Source organism: Uloborus diversus, chromosome 1 (genome assembly GCF_026930045.1).
Source record: "Uloborus diversus isolate 005 chromosome 1, Udiv.v.3.1, whole genome shotgun sequence".
Lineage (NCBI taxonomy): Eukaryota > Metazoa > Arthropoda > Arachnida > Araneae > Uloboridae > Uloborus > Uloborus diversus.
In genome coordinates, this window is record NC_072731.1 from 49,654,285 (window position 1) to 49,677,643 (window position 23,359).

Here is a 23,359-nt window from a genome sequence, read left to right on the forward strand (position 1 = left end):
ATGAGCTTATTAATTTTAATTATTATTTTTTTGTTTTTAAAGCTGTTAAAAGAATTTTTTTAATGGAAAAAAGTGTATTAGCTGCTTTGTTTGAAAGTTGCTGCTATTTTATTTGTTCGTTTTTCTTTTTTTAGATGAGTAAAGAATATTTTAGTCTTAGAAATCAGCTTAAAATATTTAAAAAAAAATATGTTTGGAAACAATTTGCGATTTTAGCTATTTTTGAGAATATTGATCAGGTACTAGAAAGTAGTATGGGTATACGGGAAACTAGGCTCGTTTAGTTCTAGATGGAACTTCTTGTTCTTGCAGAAGAAAAAAAGTAGGAATTCAGAGCCCAAGAAACAAATTCCGTCAATTAAGTTAAAATTCAGAATTTTTAGTAACACTTATAGAAAAGAGACTTAGAGCTCTATCCAGATTTTTTTTAATTAAAATTTGTTTTATACTTTCTTTGCTTACGTTAGGGGGTCGGGACTTTTCAAGGAAATTTTTCAAAACTGAAGAATTAAAAAAGCAATATCAGGCTATCTTTGGATACATGAAGATATTGGAGAAGGTTCAGGTGCGCTCTCTAGAAAGCTTTTCAACTAAACTGAAAAACACGTAAATGTAAGCTGTATAAGCTGTATCTAGTGGTGTAAGGGCCTCCCTAGCCCCAACAAAGTTTGGATTTTCCTCCAGAAATATTTTCAAATTTGAAATCAATTTTAGTCTGTCTTTGATGACGTTAAAGAGAATAGAGAACGTTGGAAATTTTCCAATGCCAAAGTTTCAAAAACGCAATTGTAGGCTATCTTTGACGACATAAGTTTCCAAATGTTTCCAAAACTGTTGGGAAGTTGGATGGTTTTTCCTTGAAACTTTTTTAAAATGACGTCCTGAAAGCGCGACTTGAGCTGTTGTTTGAAGAACAGCGTTATGAGGCAGAGTTTTGAGGGGGTTTCCCTCTCGAAATCTTTTTCGAAACTGTTGCTCATTTTAAGCACTTTATCATTGAGAAAAAAAGGCTTTGCGATCTTCGCTCAGAAGTTTCTAGAAATGAAATTTGGAGCCAACTGTGATGATGTTGCAGGAAGGGTCAGGGCTTGACCACCCTCAGGAGTTTGTTGGCATTAAAGTTTTAAAAACTCAATATTAGGCAAAAAGATGAGATGTAAAGGGATGAAGTGGGCGTTATCCTTGGAAATGTTTCAAGACTCAAGACCTAAAACTGCACTTTTGGGCTGTTTAGTGAGGTTAAGAGATAGGAATGTTTGGTTGCTCTTCCCAAAAAATATGACTTTTTTTGAGGGTTTAACACCACAATTTTAAGATGTCTTCGATGGAACAAAATTCTCCTGCCTCAAAACACATTTTAAAGCTATCTTTGGCAACATTAAACAGCGAAAAGGGGGGGGGGGGTTGAAAGTGGAGCCTCCCAAAATGCTGTTTTAGATTATATTTGGCCAAGCTTAGGGTAAAACGGATGGTAAGTGGCTCTCCTCTAAATATTTTTCAAAATTAAAATCCTTAAAATGCATTTTAAGGTTTGTGAGAGTAGGAAGAAGCGTAAAAGTCTTCAAAATTTTACTAATTTAAAATTTTAGAAATGCAAATTTAGGGTCAATTTGGTTTCTCAAAGGGAGTAATAACTCCCTTTTGGATCTGTGCTTGAGCGAATCACTTATTGTTGACAAACTTTGAAGTTGCCGCCCAAGGTACGAGCAAGACTCCCCCCCCCCCCCTTCCATAGATCCGGTACTGCTATACTACCAAATTTGGATAATTTTCTTTTTCACTGATAGAGGAGGATAAGATAAAGAGGCCCTAAACATTCATCAACCATGCTGTGATTCATGAGAAGAAAAAGTTGTGCATCAAAAATCAATAGTTTTGATGTAAATGTGAAAGGTTTTGCCAAGACATCATTTTACTGATTAAAAACCTTTCATTAAAATGAATGACTCAATGTGAAACTCATTGTTTAAATTAATTTTTTGATATAAACAGCAATGCAAGCAATTATTATTCGAGTTGTGAATAAGTGTTTTCATAAAATGAACATAAAATTCATTCTGTCTGAGTGGAAATTTTGTAATCAATGACCAATCGAAGCAATTTTTGAAACAGATAATGCTATTCTGAAAATAAGCAAAAGATCGCCCATCATTTCAGACCACTGTAATATTACTCTTATTGTCACTTTCCTTTAAAAAAAGGGGGGGGGGGGATCTTTTTTAATAAGGTGATTTCCAAGGAACTTTCTTAAAACCCAGTGTCTTTCTTATCAATCAACTTCATCTTGTAACGAAAGGTTATGAAATTTATTGTTTCATCCGCAATAGTTAACCTTAACAGTGAAATCAAAGAAAAACATGGTCCCTTGACTTGACATCACCACTTCCCTCAGTCTGTAGCTTCAGACGAAGGTAGAGAAAAAACAAACAATAATGCTGAGATGTCCACAAGAAAAACACGTTTTTTTTTTTTTTGAGTTATTTTGTTATCATAGTTGTAGCAAAACCTTACAATTCAAACACCTTTTTCTTTTTTGCCTCTAGTAATAGATCAAAAGCATGATTTCTTTATTGGGAAAACACATTAATTTTTTTTTTTTTTTTTGCATCAAAAGTGAAATTGCTACCCCCAAAAAGTGCCTCCTGGGGCGAACTGCCCCCTCTGCCCCTCCCTAGCTATGCCACTGCTCCAAACACCAAAGGAACAAAATTTGATCTTAATGAATAAAGTAAAAGTGATACTTTTGACTAAAGTAAAATGGACCTATAATTTTTTTTAAATTTAAGTATTTATTTTCCCATTAGATTTTTTACAATGAAAGGCATAACAATGTTTCTAATTTAAAAGTTAATTTTATACAGAGAAAAGAAGTATAAAAGGAAACATATGAAGTTAATGACAATGATCACAAACATAGCTGTCATTAAGATAAATAAATACCTTTGTGCTGAACAGTAAAGTAAGAAAAACAACTTTAAAAAAAGCACAAATTTGCCAATTACAGCACACGTGTTTCGCGTTACAGGGAACGCCTTTTTCAGTGCAAAAAGTAATGAGCTTATGGATGAAAAGACATCCGGCAAAAGCAAAGCTAACATAAAAAACAGGCACTGTACCTGTACTGTATGTCCAATAAATGAGTATTAGGAAATGCATTTTATTATTAAAAAGTAATACATCTTTATTTTTCTCATACAGTTTGTCTAACTAACCATTTTTAACTTAATTCCAAACTTCAGCTACATCTGTTGCCATTCATATAATATTATTTATTTGGCTTGTTATTATTATTATTGTAACAGTACCCACAGCTCATTACTTCTATCTCCTTAAAGTTTGGCATCACAGAAGAAACAGGTTGTAGCCATGGAGTTCCATGTTTTGAATTTTCGTAGTTGCATATTTTTCAGGCAAGCACCACATTAGAAAGAAAATGTGTGTTAAATTGTTCAATTTTTGATTTGTTTTTAATTCTAAATAAAATAGTTTTAATATGACTTCAAAATGGGAATTAAAGACACAAAAAATGTTTAACAATGACTCCCTTGAACAGATGCTCCACAAAAAATCACTATTGTATGTAAAATTAGTTTTTTAATAGTTTTCATTTCTATGCAAAATGCTTTTTTTTTTTTTTGAAAAATTGTTTTGCATGAATTTTTAGAAATAACTTTTTTATATATGTCTTGTATTCTCAAGATTGAAATTTACAGTATTTTGAAAAAAATTCAAATTATGTTTTTCAGACCCCATCAAAGATGGAAGCACAGGTTCCACACCTGTTCAAAAGTCTAAAACTCAGCAGCTGATGGATGAATCCTATAGGGATCGTAGAATTTCAATTTTTCTCAAAAGACCTAGAATAATAGAAATCAAAGAGCAATATCCTGCCCTTTTCTCAACATCTGAAGTGAGTTCTTAATCAAAGGTTTGAAAGTTTCAATTTTGTTAGCCAGCTTTATCAGCAAATTAAATTAACTGCTTAACTTTCATTTTCCTCCCATATTTTGTCCAAAAAGATGTATATTGTTGGACATTAGAAACGCGCATCAGAAATACCATGGAGTATCGAAAATCTGAGGTAATTAGGGCTCATCTAACCTTGGATTATGCGGAAAATTCTTCCAGATTTAAAATTTACACTTTTCGGAAGGCATTTGGAGGAGCACCTTTTACTTCCTTGTATAAAAAAAGGAACTATTGTCTTGATGAAAAATTTATCTTTCAAACTACAACATAAACTTTCTTTTAATTGTGTCTAAATGAATGTCTACTGTCAATAAGTTTTACAGCAGCAAACAATTTCAATTTTCAGATTTTAATAAAAATCAAATTTTCAGCTACTAAAAATATAATTAAAATATAAAGGAAGCACCTCGGATTAAGCGGAACCTCAAACTTTCGCAAATCGGATTTTCGATATTCTACAGTACTGCAAGAAAAAAATGTTAAAAAGTTGGATAAATCACTAGATTAGTATGAGAAAATGCTCTGCCTGAGTGGTGTATTGGTGTTAAATTGGTTTTAAGACATACTAACAAAAAGATGGTAGGAAATTAATTTTCTGAAAAAAAAAAAATTGAAAATATGTACATATATATATATTCAACCACCTGGCAGTGAATTGTTTTAGAAAGGTCTGCTATGTCATTTGCGGAGGTGAGCACTTTCGCGACAAATGCCCGGCCAAAATCAACAAGGAAAAGCTTAAATGTATTAATTGCGGGGGGCGATCACGTAGCTTCTTATAGGAGTTGTGTGGCCTTCCCCAAACCCAAAATAAATCTGGAAGGCAAGCGAGCCATTAACCACGGAAGCGGTGCTAGCCACAAAGTAGGTCTTTCCTATGCTGCGGTTACTTCCAGTAAAACTCCTGAGCACTCCCCCCTTAACACTAAGGAGCCTAACTCCAATAACGTAATCCCTATTTTTATGCAAATTTTTGCTGAAATCAACCAAATTTTTAACTTAGCAAAAGTTTTTTCCAAACTTAGGGTGGCAATCCCTCTTCTAAAACGTCAGGAAAATCTCATAGGCAAAATTTCTACTTTAGTCCAAATCTTTACTGATGAGGACTGTGAACTCCTAGTTACTTTCTCCTTTTGCTGCATTGAATTATTGTGCAGTTCGTTTGCAATTATTTCACTCTGGAGTTCATTTTTTTTAAATTTAACTTTTATTAATTAATGCCTTGGTTATTCATATCATTCATAATACAATATGTACAGCGTTTTTACAATTACGAATCATCACTCAGCTCAGAGCCCGGCTATCAGACCACCGGTGTCATTCCACTTCCAGTGTAGAATGTCTTATCTTTTTCCCACGGATAGCCGGTTCTTTGGCATTTCCGGCCTGACCATGTGTGGGACACCTGTCCCATCTGGAGTTCATTATAGCACGTGCTGCGTTGGTCAGCCACGGGCTGACATCCTCCCTCCGGTTTGAAATGCTATGAAGCATTGCTTTGCAAACCCATTAAGTTCACATTTCTAGGTATTTTCAAACACAACATGGTAGCCTTTCCATTCCCAGCAAATGTACATATATCAACACAAGAGCTCTGAGAATAGAAATTAATTTTTGGTGTGTATTTTGGTTTGTGTACCCACATACGACCTCATACCAACATCTGGTGACACATAAATATATATTTATTTTATCAACCAAATTAAACAATTAAATAATTCCACATTTAGAATTTCAAACCATGATTCAAATAACTTTAACTTTATGTGTATTGGCAACAAATACAAATTTCCATTCAAATCATAACACACATTTTTTTTTTTTTTCCATGTACATAATATCTTACATATAAACATAATTAATCATACACATAAAGTCCAGAAATTCCTTATGTCTTTCCCTCCTCTTCGTACAACCGAGATAATGCATCAGAATCCCCATTTTTCTTGCCTTCTTTGTGTTTTATTCCAACATCAAAGCGGTTTAAAGCTAATGCCCATCTCTACAATCTTGCATTCTTCGGGATTCCCTCCATCAAGAATTTTAACGGGTTATGATCACTGTAGAGGGTTATTTCCCGAATGTCCACTCTTCGAACTTCCCCAGCGCCCAAATCACCGCATAGGCCTCCCTTTCAATAGTACTCCATTTTGCCTGAGATGGTGTTAATTTTTGGCTAATGAAGGTGATTGGCCTTTCCTTTCCCTCTTTATCTCTTTGCACCAGACACGCACCAATCCCTACCAATGAGGCATCTGTATGGATTTCAAATGGTTGAGACATGTCTGGTGTACTCAGCATGACTTTACTGCAAAGGAATTCTTTTAATGTATCGAACGCTTTTTCTGCATTCCTGTCTAAGGTTACCTCATTTGGGATGCCTTTTCTTGTCAAATCAGTGAGGGGTTTCGCAATCTCTGCGTATTTAGGAACATATTCTCTATAGTAGTTGAACAGACCTAAGACCGAACGAAGAGCTCTCTTAGTCTTAGGTATCTTAATTTTCCCTATTACCATCAATTTTTCTGTGTCAGGACAATGTTCTCCTTATCCCACTATGTGCCCTAAATACTTTACTTTCGGTTTTGCGAAGGTACATTTCTTTAAATTCGCCGATAGCCTTAACTCCTTTAAAGTTTTAAGTACCGCCTTTATGTGCTCTAGATGACTCCCCCAATCATTCGAAAAAATGACAATGTCATCAATAAAACTTTCTGCATATTCACTATGTTCATGGCTTTTTGGAACGTAGCTGCTGATCCCGATAATCCGAATGGCATCACTTTCCATTGATATTGCCCCTTAGGTGACACAAAACTTGTCAACTCCCTACAATCCTCTTGTAGTGGGATCTCCCAATATCCTTTTAACAGATCCAATGTAGTTAAAAATTTTGCTGCCCCTGCTCTAAACCTTAAATTTTCTGAATTTTGCATTGGAAATGGTACTACCTGTGTATCCGCATTCAACGCCCGATAATCACAACATAAACGAATCGTGACATCCTTTTTCGCAACGCATACAATTGAATATGCAATTTCCCCTGATGACGGTTCAATTAAATCTTTTTCTAATAATTTCGCTATTTGCTTTTCCATTTTAGCTTTCAAAGACTCCGGTACTTTATATATATAAGGCTGCTTTCTTTGCGCTCCCGGCTTCAACTTAATGGAGTGGGCTCCCACGTTTGCCCTTTTGATTTGCCCATCAAAAATCTCCTTATATTCCCATATAATTTTTTTCACTTCTTCCTCCCGTTCAGCGGACAGATTTTGATCCCTTAAGCTGTCTTTTATTTCATCATATTGAACCTTTTCTTCCCCTTCTATCGGGAGGTGCTGCACTTCCCCGAACTCTTCATCTACCTCAGAAATTACCCCTATCGTATTTATATCATCAGCTTAACTCACTGACCACAGGCACGTAGCTAAAACTTTGTTAAGAGGGGTTGCACGAACTTCAAAAGAGGAGGCATGCTAAAGTAGAATTAGTAGCTCATATTTACATTTAAAAAATAAATCCAATTAAAACTAATTATGAAAATATGATAATTAACTAAAATTAATTAAATAATTGAAATTGATAGAGCAATTAGTTAGAATTAGTTAACAAAAATTCTATATTAAAGAAAAAATTATTGTCAGTTTATAAAATTAACACAATTAATTAATTTACACTTGTTGTAATTTATTTTATTTTACTAAGATATTAACCTTTCAAGTACTCCTGGATGGGACACGTATAATGCTTCAAATAATCAGGCATTATATTTTTATCTTTTCGTGGAAGCTTTGTTTCTTAGCATTCTGGCATTTGAACTCCTGATGAACAAGTGTGAAAATATTTCCTTACACATTTAACAATATTTCTATGCCTGAACAAAGCAAATAAACAAAAATATTTTTTTCTTGTTATCAAAAATCCACCTTCTTACACAAGCATCCTTCACTAAATTGTTCATAATCTTCAAATTTTATAATTTATTTTACGCAATATTTTGTTTTAATTATCTTACACATCTTAATTTTTTACGAGTATGTTTTTTTAAAAATTATTACGTGTATTTGTATACTATTATTATTTTTTATTATTTATTTATTTTTAAATCGTGATATTTTCAAACTTAAATGTTAACTTTTTATATTCGCGGCATCCTTTGATGGATTTTTAGTGATACAGTTTTGAATATTTTTAATTTCACAAACAAAAATTATGACGACCGCATTGATTATACGTAATAGTTGACCATGCAAAACATAAAATATATCCTCAAGTACAAATGAAAGGATAATATCTTGAGTTCTTTTCGCTTTACTCATACGAAACGAAACATTCCTTTTCTCCTTTTTTTCAGATTTTATTTATTGTTTTAAAATAGCTCCAATGTTTTAATTGCACCTTCTTTTATGAGGTTTTAAAAATAAAAATAAAATATTTGGTTTCTTTTCAATAATCAAGTTGCCTTAATTAGTAAATAATACTATGAAACTAACTAAAATGTATCCAAATATGTTTTAAAAAAGAAAAACAATCCAACTCCATTTCAAGCAAGATTTTCTTTTTTTTTCTTCTGAAGACATGTTGTCAAATACAAGCAGTAAAGCTTGCTTTGAAATTCCTTTCTGATTCAAACTGTTTTGTTGTAAGAAAATAATGCGGAAGGGTTGACCACAAGACACCAAGGGGGACACCTCCTTAGGGAATATACCCAGGCAGTCTCTGTTATTCCTCTCTCAGCTGGGGGCTTTTAGCTGCATGCACAAAAGTATCCTTTAGGGAAATAGGGGATTAGCCGCAAGTTTTGATCTTTTGTAATCATTTATCTTTAAAATACTTCCCATGCTTGAGCAACTGATATCTGGACACTCAGAAGGGATTTAAAAGTCATCGCAATTACGATAAAAGAACTGAAAAGCAAAGAGATGTCACTGTGTTTATTGGTCGTTTTGAAGGGTCACAATGTATCAAAAGGCACCGAAGAATACTTTTTATCCTCTTAGAAAATCATTCCCACAGTTAAAGCGTTTTTGTCTATTTAATTCCCTTGCTCACAGGTTGGATCGATCAGTCAATTGTATGAAGAATGTTTTGTTGAGCCTTTTTGAAAGATAAATCATCTTATATTTAACAGTTTTGATTTCTTAAGTGTATAAAAAGAAAAAAAATGATATACTGAGATAAAAGCAAAACGAAAAATAAATCAATAAAATAATTAGTGTTATAAAAATAATTGCTTTTCGTCCTATCCTCTATTGTTTATTATTTTCCTGTTATGTACTGTGTAAATTTAATGAATATTTCAGCACATATTAGCAACCTTGTATTTTATTGCACTATTTAATTCTGTGCCAAAAAACTAATAAAGCGAAGCAATTTTCGAATGCAAGCTGAACAGCAAAAACAACATTAAAATCCCGATAGCAAAATGGGGAGAAAAGAACTATTACAACGTAGCAAAAAGCAACTCCGTTCGTTATCTGCGGCATGCGCGTTAAGGGGTTTCGAGCTGATTATGGAATGGGTTAAAAGCTTGAACAAACTATTAACTCTTTGAGGGACGGAGACTTCCTTTGCTGCAATCATTTTTAAAAAGGCGTATTGCCGTTTTTTTTAAAATTGTTATTATTTTTTGCAATGAATTGGTAAAATAAGCTATTTTAGGATCCGTTATATTTTTTTTTCCTTTCTAATAGGACTTCGTTAGAGGCTTTAGCCTTTTCGGACCTAGTGCAAACCACCGATATGGCATTTAATCTTTCATACGCTACCATTAAGGTGCGGATGTGACTGGCACAGGAAATTTTGATGCCGAGTTTCCACCATATGGAGACACTTGAGCTCTCTGCGATGCGAAATTGCACTAGGGGTTTAATTTTGTCAAGCCAAACAAATACCTGAGAGATTTTTTACCTGGCGAGTAATGGAATGTATAATGAATGAAATTAAGCATCTATGTATTTTTATTTTAATATTTTGCAAAAAATGTAAATGATTGCTTTTTATAAATTTTTTTTATAAGGTCATGAATGATTTAAACATTATTAGCAATTTTCCTCTGATGATTTCAATTTGATGCATCATTTAAAAGATCAAGAGGAGGCATTGCACCCATCTATCTCTCCACCAAACACGAGTTCTGTTTATTCTGCTGATACAAAATAACTTCTGTACAAATATAATTGTAAACAACTACAGGGAAAATGGCAATATGCTCTGTTACAAATTATCGTGACAATATTTGATTATAACCGGTTACTTTACTGTCTTTATTAGCAGTAAGCAAGTGTCAGACTCGAAAATTTCATAATTTGGAGTCAAACGTCAAATTTTGATAATTAAGGTAGTCTTCGTCCCGTTTGTGATAATACAGCAGCATCAAATTAGATACATTTTCAACAATACGTATGCATAAAGCTAGCCAATGTTTGGAAACAAAACTTATAGGTTTCTTTTAGCCTCAGTTTGCAAATTTTTTGCTCCTCAGTCATCTGATGTTCCAAAGTCTAAAGACAATCTTTTGTAAAAACTCTTAGAAAAATTGTGGTTAAAAATCCAGTTATTTAAATCAATCTTCCAAAATATAATATAACAACAATACCACTTCTGGTTCTTTCATTTTCAAATTGGCATAACTTCCATTCTAGGAGCGATTTTGTAATCATCCTGTATTCTCGAAAGCATATCATATTTTATAACGTAGGTATTGACTTTTTTTTCATTCTTTCATGTGATGTTAGTAAAATATATTCTAGTGCAAGAAATAGCAAGTAATTTTAATTTGAAGAAATTAAGAGTTCAAAAAAAAAAAAAAAAAAAAACTAATATAGAAGCGAAAACCACAAAAAAATGTACCTCGCATTCACCTTTTTTTAATTATTTGCTTGTAACGCAGTAAATAGCAGAAATTTTCACCTGGTAATTTATAGTTAAATGTACATGTCCGTTTTTGTTACGTTTAACGCTACCTTCGCAATTTGCTAATGATGGATGCATAAATACTTACTAAATAATTCCTCAGTACAAAGGTGGTAAATAACAATCAGAAAATTTATTCCAATGAAGCAAATACAAATATGCTTTTCTTGAAAAATGGAACAACATCGAAGAAAGATTGTTTTCTTCAGTTAATGACTAACGGCTCTTCTCTTGGGACCATAGACTTACAATTCAGTAAGATGTAAAAGTACGAATTTCAAATAATTACTTTTAAATTACATGTGTTAATATGGTAGAACTTGCAATTTCATAAACTGATTACAGTAAAATATTCGAGTAATTTTCAATACTGCTAATGCACAAAAATATTAAATTTTTTAATTTTTTTACTGTGTTTAGGATGGCATGATACGACTTTTTTTTTTGCTATTAGAAGTTGCATCTCGAAAACTTCCTTTTTTCGGCCCACCCTAGTGTCTATGCACCTGAAAAGTCAGGGAAATCATGGAAAGTCATAGGTTTTGACCATGATCAAAATTTGTCATGGAAAGTAATGATTTATGCAAAAAATGCTCAAAAGGCATGGAAACTTATGATTGGTCATGGATTTTGAGTTCTAGAACATGTACAAGGACCAAATTTTATTGAATTTGCGTATAAAACTCACTCTGTATTGTTTACGATGTGATTCTACCATGCGGACATTTATAATTTTGTGTTTAGCATTATTTTTAACCCTTCTTGTTTTCTATATTGTGTAATTGAAGATTTGCACCTTAGGCGTTTTGTTACACGCACTTAGAAATTTTAATTGCAGTAAATACCTTGAGTATAGGAATTGAAAGCTAATATTTTATTGAAGAGAAGGACCAATGACTACCGGAAAGTCTCATAAGGAGTACATAGCTAACTACAGAACCTTATGCCTTTAAAATATACCACTATATGCTATATATTTCAATCGCAAAAATGGGAAAGTTGTGTCCTCATTGTATGTATGAACCATGTTTCAATTCTTTTTTCAGAAAAACAAGTTAATACTGTGCCCTTGTAATTAGAAAAAAAAATTCATTTAGAATTTAATGCGACTCAACATTTATTTGTAAGTTGCATTATGTATGTGTGTGAATGTTAGAAAATCAGTTATTAAAAAGTGCCAATATTGAAAATGCAGGAGATGAAACTGATCACTGAAATCAGAAAGGCTCGTCTTTTTCAGTTGGGTCAGTGTTTTCAGAATCAAGCCAGTTTCATAAAAAAATAGTAACTCCCAGAGACCTTAGAATTTCTTAAACTAGCAAAATACTCCTTGAAAACTGCTTAGTACTTCTAAAAAAGAGGCGGGAAATCCGGAACTCATCTTCCAAAAAGTGTTTTCGGTTGTAAGGCATTAAACTTGATAAATCTCTTGGTACAAGAATGTATAATAGAAAGGGGTATTTCCAAATAAAAGTTGAGTAATCGGAAGTGAAATTTCAAAATTGTCCTATTGTTAATAATAATGCAGTGGAAAGTCTTTATAACACACATTGGGACCAGAGACTTAGTGTTTTATCGATTTTTGGCATTGTATAGATTGTTTGCAGATGAATTACCTCTTAAAAATGTTTAATGATATTTGGAAGATTAATGTAATTTACTTCAAAGTCTGACAAATGATTACACAACTTATAATTATTATCATTTAGAAGTAGGTATTAGACTTCATAAAATGTAGTTCTGATATCTCAATGCGTAGCACCCTATGCTTAGGTTGTTCCATGATTTGCTTGCTGAATTTCCAAATGCATCTGGTTTAACTCTATGGGCATGTCTAAACTCATATCTCAGCTTTTAAAATTGTTTGTCCCAACTGATAAATCAATGAACTACTGAAATTGCTAAGTCTAAGCGGCTGAAATATAGTACATCAGTTTATTCTCTAACATAAGCATACGCTAAGAAAGGATTTTTAGAAATTTCAATTTTACTGGGGGATGGGAGAAGGAACTTCGTAATCTTACATATAAAATACTCAAATAAGCAAGAGTTGACTGTGAAACCAGGCATTTAAAAAAAATTGAAATTTTACGAGGGCCCTGAGTAACCTGGAATAATGTAGTTGAAGAAGATTTTAGGGAAACATTTGATTTGTTCTATATTTTGCTTAATATTTTTCTTAAAATGTGTAAGTGCACTTAAATATGAAAAGAAGGAAATATTCTTGTTCTCTCCAACATTTATGAATTCTTTCGATCATACTCAATTTTATAATATAGCCAATTTTTTATTCTGCACTGTGATCCCAGTAATACAGTCTTGAACTTGTTTATAGATTAGAAAAGAATTGGACAGAATTTTTTATCCTGGTAAATCAGAAGAATTTTTAAACCACATTACAAAATATGCTTCAGAAATACTTGAAGGTGGTAAAAATAAAAAGCTATACAGTGTTATAAAAGGTTGCATGGAGGAAGCTAAAAGTGAAGATGATCGGAAATGTAAGTCAAGTTGTTCATTTTTACTTAGTTTTTATTACTTACGATTGACCCTGCTCAAATTATAGTGTAATTTTTATTATACAAAAACAAGTATAGTATAATAAAAATTAATATGTTGAAATTAAAATAGATTTAATGGAAAATATTCTTAAACTGTGAGATATCAAAAAAAAAAAAAAACCCTGTTTTATTTGTAACACTAAAAGATGTGGGAAAAAGTACTTTGTTCACACAGCATTGTCTGTTTTTGAAATCATTTACTCGATCTAACGGCAGATTTCAAAATCAACCACCATTTGGACCAGGCTTGGAGTAATCGCCGATTACGCAATCGTAATCTGAGTAATTGATTACGTTTTTGTGTAATTGTAATCTGTTGATGGGATACTCTCGTAATCGCCCAGTAGCAGAAACTTTCTAGCCAGTCTATGACATAATTTTGGGCAAGTGAAAAATAATCTGCAGCAACCGGCCAGTGGCCACTAGACCCAAAAAACTTAAGGGGGAAATTAGTTTTCACTACTTTCATAAAAATAAATAGAACTCTTCGCACTACGAAAAAAATTAAACTTAAGCAAGTAAAAATAATAAGCTTGTCTATTGCCATTTTGCGTATGACCAAACATGGCGTCTACGCAAAAAATTCATGCTTATAAATTTTGGAATTTGTTACACCAAAATCCTTAAAACACTACAATTTAGATGAAATAATCAGTTTTTAACACATTAGCCTCCAAAGCAATAAAGATTAGATACTAAATTTTCTGTTTTCAAGACAATTAAGAATTATCCGAAAAAAATGGCTCATTTTGCATAATTTTCAATAGTTTGCATTGCAATAATTCCAAACATCTTGGTCATTCCAAACATCTTTGGAATGATTAAACATGGTGACTACTTCAAAAATTAAGATACAAATTTCTGAATTTGTAGCAAAAAAATAATTTAAAAATAAAAATCCTCATGAGACTACACTTTAGTTGAAACGTTTTCAGTGCTTTTGTGCCCAAAGCAATGAGGATAAGGTGAAATTTTAAATATAAAATTTTTCATTTCTAAAGAAAATTAATTAAAAATAAATAAATAATAATATTTGCTGCACATTTTAAGCTATTTTCATTAGTTTTTAGTTCATAAAACATCCAATTCTGCTTTGTTTTTCAAAACTTGGGCACTTAAGCATCTTATCTACTTCAAACTTGTGAATGACCAAATATGGTGACTATGTTTCTAGCTGAAATGCTGAAGCATCCATAGCCTTTCCGGTCAGAAAACGATCTCCAAACGATCTTTGCAAAGTTGTTTTTCTTTTTTTCCTTTTATTTATTTTTTTTTCTTTATTTCTTTTTATTTTTTGGTAAAATTATCTGCAGGCTGCTGAAAAATCAGAGTCTCGCAGTTTCTGCTACCGATCTTAATCGTGATTCCAATCATAATCGGGCTTTTCATGCGTAACTGTAATCTAAGTAAAATAAATTGTAATTTATTCCTGTAATCGTGTAATCTTGACTGTCTAAAAGTGAAAAAATTTAAGCCGCCCTTTTACTCTTGTATGGAAAGATAACGTAGTTAAATAGTAAACATTGAAAATGAATTCAAGCTATTCAGTGCTTGTCCTTGCTTGCAAATGAGAGTCATAAATCGAGACCTATCTTAAGCGTTTAGTACAGTTAGTACCCTGTGGGTGCCTTTGACAGGAAGGTTGCAGGGCCTCTTGGGAATGTCTTCCCAAATCCTTACAATTGGTCATTTATCAATTTCCCTTTTCATCTGTCAATGTTAGGCAATCAAGCAAAATACATTGCCGCCTCAAAATCGTATTTTAGCAGGAAAAGTACTATGATATCAAAAATGTTTCCGATTCGATCCATCGCTCTTCAAAACCATGCTTGTCACAACTTAATTACATACAAAAAATTTTATCAAAATCGGTCCAGCCGTTTAAAAGCCTTATGGTGACAAATGTACGTACAGAAGATTTTTATATATTAAGATAAGTTTGTAATCAAAATCATTATCGGCATATTATAATCGTAATCGATTACATTTTCTACATAATCGGATAGTTGCTGTAATCGTAATTACGTTTTCTCAGAGGATTATAATCATAGTTGTAATCCCCCTTTTTTCATGCTCGCAATCATAATCGATTACATTCCCTCGTAATTGACTCCAAGCCTGATTTGGACCAACGATTCTGAATCCATGAATAGTGAGTGGGCCATGTGTAGCATGGTTCTGAGCTGTGGACACTGGCTGAAGGTTAACTACTCATTTAGTAAAAATATAATTTTTAAACTAGTATGTTGTGGCCATCACAAAACTTTCTTCTATATTTTTCTTTTTTTTTCTGATCCCTCCCCATGCTTGATGAGAAAGCAATATTCCCAACAAAAACAAAATTTCACATGAAAAAACTTGACGACCATTCCAATGTCTGAATTATTCGGAACTCCAGCGCACGAATACGCTACCTTGCGGTGATTTACAAAACTGCCGATGAAACTGAAACATTGCCACGTTGCATTCCACGTGTGTCTGTTGACGTAAACACAGGCAGTTTGTTCTGAGTATTTATTAACGCAATCGATGAGTCTTAGTTTGCTTTCAGCTACAGAAATTAATTCGTCCCTTAGTAGTATTCTCGAGCTTCTCAAAATAATGTTAGTTTTCCTTATTTCCTTCTAAAATATGAGTTGATTGAACATGGTGAAAGCGAAAACTGGATTAACAAACTTGGATAACGTTATACAATGTAAAAAATTTTATTGTTTTGTACGAATTTGTAAGAATATGAGTTTTTTTTAATCTTAAATTAATTTAACTAACCATCTTTTACAGCAGCATTTAGTTGGAATGGAAAACTACCACCATATATCCGTAAGAATTCTGTAGATGATTTGCATAACTTGACATAATTAAATCGTAACTCAGAAATTAGAAAAATCGAAACAGAAAAATTTTAAATTAACCGATTCGGGAATTCGAGAGAAATAACTCAGCAACAAATGCAAAACAATAAGCGCTAGCCAAGCAAGGCAAAGAAGTATCATCTTCTTTCGATAATAATTTGTAATGTCATATTGAATTTTCTAGCATTAATTGTTGTTCTTGTCAGGCCACAATTATTATTTAGTTTTATCAAGAATTGATAAATATCGAATTCAACATCGTGGAAATAGCTGCTTAGAACTACGAACTATGTAGTTTGCATTAATCTTTGACGTTTAGTAATGCTTCTTGAATTCTCATTTCTTTCTACGTGGGCCAGAATATCCACAAGACTTTGAAAATTCATTTAAAAAGAATAAAGCGAAAAATATCATACATACGAACAAAAATCACAACACTTTTAGCATTTTCTTCGTTACCACATGCATTTGTTTTAGTTTTTAAGTCGGCCATTAGACAGTGACTGCAGTGCCCCCTATAGTTCGTTGGAGTTGCGAATTGCAGAAGCAAAGCAAAAAGCGAAAAATGAAAGTTATTTTAAAAGCCTTGCTTAAATTAATTACAAATATTTTATTTATTAACAAACATAAGATGGCAACAGTTAAAAATTTTAAATCATTGAGATAATATTTCCGATCATTTCCATACAATTAAAATCACGAGAAATACGCAGACGACAATCTATTACGATTTATCTTTCTTATTGTTGCATTAATAAAGCTATTTTTATTCTCAAAAAAAATAAATAAATCAACACCTCTTGGAGCGATTGGCGTCCAAATTGAACCAAAGTCTGTTTACATATGGATTCACATATAATCCAAATTTCAACCAGAATGCAGCATTACTTCTTGAGATAGGGCACTCACAATGGAAAAAAAGAACGGGTGATTGCGCTACCCCTTTTTTAGCTGTTGACACCAAAATAAAATCAGCTCTTATACCCATTAAGGGCTACTTGCCGATAAATTTTTCTTTCATTCCGTTCATTATTTCTTGAGATAAAGCAGTCACAATTGACGACAAAAAACGTTCTATAGCTCAACCCCCGTTTGAGTTATTGACACCAAAATTGAATCAACACCTGTTCCTGTTAATGGCAACATATGGACCAAATTTTGTTTGATTCCGCCAGTTACTTCCTGAGGAATAGCAAGCACGCGTAACTCAAAAAACGTCCCATTGCTCCACCCCCCTTGGAGGGATTCGCGCCAAAAACCAATGGGCACAAGTTCAAATAGCGGCACATATGTGTACCGAATTTCGTTCGATTTCATGCGGTAGTTTTTGCTGTAGAGCGGCCACAAAAAACTGGTCACACACAGACGTGACACACACACATACACACACACAGACAGACAGACATTTTCCAAAAATAGTCGAAATGGACTCAGCACACCTCAAAACGTTCGAATCCGTCAAAATTCGAAATTCAAAAATTTGCACGAATCCAATACTTTCTTCTATATATTAGATATAGAAGAAAGTAAAAATTGCCAACATCCAGCTTGTTCTTCGCCAAAAATCGAATGCAGTGTTTTAAATTTCAATTTTTTTGCATCATGTAAATTTTCAGGAAGCTATTTTAACATATGCTACCTTTAGTCTGTTGATTTTATGTTATATTTTAAGTTTACTTTTTTTGTTGTTTTATTTTGATTTAAGTCTTCAAATCATTGGCCCTCAGCAGTCTCAATTTTTTGGCTTTAGATCATATACGAGTACTAAAAGGATGACTAGCTACAAGCTCTGGTGCGCTCTGAGCCAAATACACAGTTTTCCTATATGCATTACTCATGCATATATCTTAACCAAGGGTATCCAAATAAAATGTTATTAAGGTTTTCTGCTATGATTTAGTTTTTCACAAAATATCTTTAATAAAGCTTAATTCTAGGAGGAATTATAAAAAAGAATTTAAAGGGTTAGATACAATGGATGGAACCTTAGATTTATAGAAAATATTTTATTAGTATGATGTAAAATCACCTTTGGCATGTGGTACAGCTTGAGAGGAAAATGTATCACGCTTATAATACTTCCTTTTTTATGTAAAAGGACAAAAAAACTTGTAAATATTATATTTTAATGCTCGCAAAGTGCATTCAATGATGTTGCTTTTATTCACTGGTGTTCCCGTTATTTTGATTATCAGTTGCATATATGATTGTGTTTTTTGAATTCTTAAAAACTGATTTCATTGTTCCACATGTATATAGATGCCTTACAAGTTGGAGCAATTTTAATGCTTCCTGTAGTAGTTTGCCAGAATGCTGATAGAAAATCTGTATCATTTTTAAGATTCAAATTGGAAGTAAGTAACTCAATTTTCTTTTTTGTGTGTGTGCTGTGAATGCATAACATCAATTGAACTTCCATATGGGGCTGTCCATAAATGATGTCAGAATTTTTTTCACCACACATATTTATTAACTGCTGTAAAGGATACAAGAATAAAGTTAGTTTTTTTATAGTATATGTACAAAGTCGACTCTCGATATCTTGACATCGCTTAGCTAAATTTTTCTCTTATGTCAAAGTGTTTGAATGGTTCCGAATTGCTGTAAATGTTGCATAAGGGAATCTTTTGCTATTGTTAACTTCAAACAAAATTTTTAACAGTTTTTATCCTGGCTTTTGCTTGTTTGTTTCGTATTAGCAAAACTGACCAACCACTTGACCTTCAGATTGATAACTTACGTTGTTTAAACGGAAAGCCAAAAAGCTATATTCCGTAAGTCAGTCAACTATATTATGTGCTTATATAAGCAGAGATGATACCACACAGTAGAAGATACAGAATTAATGTCAATGTGAAGAAATGAACATTGAAAACTTGATTAAAAGCTTACCAAAAATGTATTGGTCTATCGAAACTAAAATGAATAAACGCACAAAATAAATAAATAAAAATAAACCCTGGCAATAGGCCGAGGCAGAGTTCACAATTCCCCAACACCTACCAGGCCTAACACCTAAGTGGCTGACGAAAGAAAAAGAGAGAGAATGATTGGGATTTTGTTCACTACTTATTACTTGCATTCCTCGTTTGCATATGATTGGGCATCAAAGGATGCCAACCTAAAACTTAAATTTACATGTGCCGAAAGAGTTGAGTAGTTAATCTCATTTGAATAAAGAATATTTTGCATTACATTAGGAATGAGAACCCAATTGAATATCGTTTACCGAAGACTGCACCATTTGCTTCTTTAGTGTGGGAACTATTCTTCTGTTATTGAGAGAGAATTTAGGTGGGAATTTGACAGGTCACCACCTCTTTTAACAAGAGAAGAGCTGAAATGCACCCATAACTGTGCAACATTTTCTTAGTTGTTATTGAAAGATAAGTTCTCTTCAGTGACTGTATCATACTTGCCAACTCTACAGTTTTTAATGGGAGACTCTCATTTTTTGCGTCCATCTCCCAATTTCCCGTTTTTTACCATTTTCTCCTGTTTTTTTTCAGTTTTATCAATAAATCATCAAAAAGTCTCAGTATTTTCTCAATAGATGGCTCCCATTTCCAGTCATTTACCATTTCTAGGAGAGAGTAGAACTCCATATAATGCATATAAGAAAACACGCACATGTAATTTTCCTGAAATATATTTGAACTTTTATATAGTTTATATTTTTTATTTATTTTTTCAGGATCCTGATGAAGAATGTGATCCATATATATACGTCAATATTGATGACTTAACAGAATTGTGCATGAAGAAACATTTATGCAAAATAATAGTAGAAGGTGTTAAAGTTGGTGAAACTTTCAGCTTTGTTGAGGCTGTGCTTGTTTATTTTGCTTGTTTTTTCACCTTTGACATTGTATACCCCGATAAAGATCTCGATACACATGTTGCAATGGAGCGCCTTTTTCTCAATGCAAATGAAACAGAAGAAATCAGTGATTACTCCTCTGAAGTGATGAAACGATTGAAAGCGACAAAATAAGCCGTTGTTTTCTTCAATAATTGTCTTTGTAAAGAAATACTATTGTCCAAGGATTAACAGTACACGATAAAGCTTTTTTTTTTTTTTTTGGCTTTTGTTTAGAAATACTATAACTAATATATTTACGGTACAAGATAGCCATTATTCTCTTGGATAATTGTTTTTGCAAAGAAATGCTGTTTCGGGTGGATTGATAGTACAAGATAAAGCAATATTTTCTTTGATAATTATTTTTGTAAAAAACTTATCAGTGGATAAGCATTAAAAGATGAAATCATTAATTTCTTTATTAGTTGTTTTTGTAAAGAAAAGCTGTTACAAATGGCTTTATTTATTTGTAAAATAAAATTTATATTTTTCTCTAAAATAGTTTCTTATATTTTGTTTGAAAACTCTTCTTATGTTTAACTTGTTAGCAGAGAAATTTTCCTTTTTTGCCCACTTTGTTTTTTACATTGTGGACGTTTTTCTTTATCTTCTGGTAAAATATTTCATCATACCCATAGCAGTATGAGTTCCTGTATAACAAAATATTTCAACATACTCTGATAGCTGTTTAAACAACTCTTCATTCTTTTGATTTCCAATATCTTCATCGGTAAAAGAACGTTATCTAATGTTAATATTAAAGGGGGGGGGAGGACTTGAATTTCTAAGAATCGCTAATTTATATGGCTATCTTATTTGCTTTGTTAGTCTATAGAATAATTTTTCGCCAAGAACAACAAAAAACCAACATTCTAAAACTAATAAAATTAAGCATTTTGAGAAACAAAATTATAAATTTTACTGTGCTATCTCCAGATTTTATATGGTAGTAATTCATAAATTAATATTTTACATTTGAAGGAAAAAAAATTTATATATATATATATATATATATATATATATATATAAAAGTGAAAAATATTGAAAAGATCACACCAAAAGCCCATAGATGCGCAACGCTGCAAAACTAAAAAGCCAAGTAAATATAAAATGAGCAAGCCAAATTCCAAATATTAAACAAATTATAATGATGATAAAAAGGAAAATTGCAAATAGCTATTAAATAGGAAAAGGAAAAATAGCTATTTGCAATTTTACTTTTTATCATCATTATAATTTGTTTAATATTTGGAATTTGGCTTGCTTATATATATATATATTAGAAAAAAAAATAAAACCAAATAAAAATTTTCAGCGTTTTAATGTAGCTGTGAGTGTTTGTAACCAAAATATTACCTTTATTTAGTAATAAATTGAAAGTCATTTTTTTTCAACGGTGCTATTATTACATATCTACTTGAATGTGATAAATAAACAACACTCTGTTAGTGCAAAATGAGTTATTGAAATCAAAGTTAAATGTGTTGAAATTTCTCCGATATTAAACTAAAATAAACCTATATAAAATCTGTAAACAGATGTTTTTTGCACATGTTTTAAAAGCACTAACGCTATGATCAATCTTTAATTTCAAATAATAAATAAATAAATTCAACTCAAAATCTAGACACTTTCTGATTTAGAGACGGTGAATGAAAGTTTTGTGATTAAAGTAAAAAATTCTAAGAAATTATTCAACATAGAAGATGTAAAATTTTATTGGTTTCAATATATGAAGAATGTATAAAGTTTAGGATAGAAATAGCTTAGCAAAACAAAGAGTCTCTAAAATACAAAATATTGTACTGCATTAAATCTGAGTAAAACTTTCCTTGCTGTACACAAAAAATATATAGATATATATATGCCCCGTCACGATCCAAGTTATTGACCTCTAAACTTGGCCATATTTTGAAAATCATCGACTTTGAGACTTTAACTACTAAAGCCAAGAGAAACGAAAGCTATTTTATATTTTTCTTAGTACTATACTGTGGTAAGTAGTTAATCATATACTTATTTCCGAGGGTTACTCACGGCTTTAGCAGATCAGGGGTGATTGTGTTCCGGTATTTTACCGGATTTCCGGTATTTTCGGACGTATTTCCGGTATTTTTATGTCCGAAAATACCGGAATTATGTTGTTTTTTTTTTTGTTATGCTTTTATCTCCCTACCTCCGCAATTTTTTAAAAGTTATATAATACTCATCAAATATACCTCCAAGAGCAGTAAGATGGACACCTATCCCTTAAGATGGACAAATGTCAAGATAATTTTGCATAACATCAGCTCAAAAGTAACTTGGTAACCCATTAAAATTTTAATCAAATGTACACACACTATTTTGACTCTGATTATTGAACTATTTAATACTATGGCATAGGTGCACTTAAGTAATAGGGGCCAAAGATCCCCCCCCCTTCTCGCTTTGAAACTTTCAGGTATTTTTTGATGAACTCACAATCGCCCCTGGCAGATGTCCGAGCCCAAACAAGGCAAAAAAGTTTAAAAAATTGTATTTTGAATTGATCTTTGCTTTCAAAGCCATGAGTGAGTCACCAAAGTACTAGAATGTACCTAGTATCAAGTAGTATCATTATTTAAAAGAATTGGCTGGTTCACTCATTGCTTTTGAAGCAAAGCAATCATGTATTTAGCTCTTTTTTTCCCATAACCTTAAACTTTCACCCCTACTCAAAGACAAACAAATCAGTTTTTAAAAAAAAGGAACTTCACTTTTTCTTATCATAGTACCACTAACGCATCCTGAAATTTTTACGAAAATTGAAGACATCAACTATCAAAAGTGTCAAGCTTTTAAAAAAAATGACTCTTAATACAAAATCACAGTTAAAACGAACATTTTGTTTATTATTGTACATACTTGCACATAAATTCAGAAATTTAGTACAAAAATATGATTAAAACTTAGGGGGTCGACTTATATGCGGGGCAGAACTTTGGAAAAATTTTCCGAACAATTCTTGGGGGGGAAAAAAACACTCAAACGTAAATATTTTCCCGATTTTAGACCAATCCTTTAAAGCATATGCTATAGAAGTGAATACTTACACATTCTGCTATAATTTTACATGGTTACAATGCTAAAAATGTACAGTCTTGAGCAAAGAAGAGACTAAGGGGACATGATTCAGTTGTTTAAATTTATTAAAATGAAAGATGTTATGGGGCTAAAGT

The 23,359-nt window shown here is 32.2% G+C and overlaps 1 protein-coding gene across 2 annotated transcripts in view; it reads left to right on the forward strand.

Annotated features, from left to right (window-relative positions):
* LOC129234562 (uncharacterized) overlaps positions 1-20,658 on the forward strand; it is a 46,355-nt gene extending 25,697 nt beyond the window's left edge. For both annotated transcript variants that reach the window (XM_054868582.1, XM_054868583.1), the window contains 4 exons: positions 3,747-3,910; positions 13,220-13,385; positions 18,557-18,651; positions 19,992-20,658. In XM_054868582.1, coding sequence (XP_054724557.1) covers positions 3,747-3,910; positions 13,220-13,385; positions 18,557-18,651; positions 19,992-20,291 — 725 coding nt within the window. In that variant the 3' untranslated portion in view covers positions 20,292-20,658. The remainder of the gene's footprint in view (positions 1-3,746; positions 3,911-13,219; positions 13,386-18,556; positions 18,652-19,991) is intronic.
* The last annotated feature ends 2,701 nt before the right edge of the window (positions 20,659-23,359 follow it).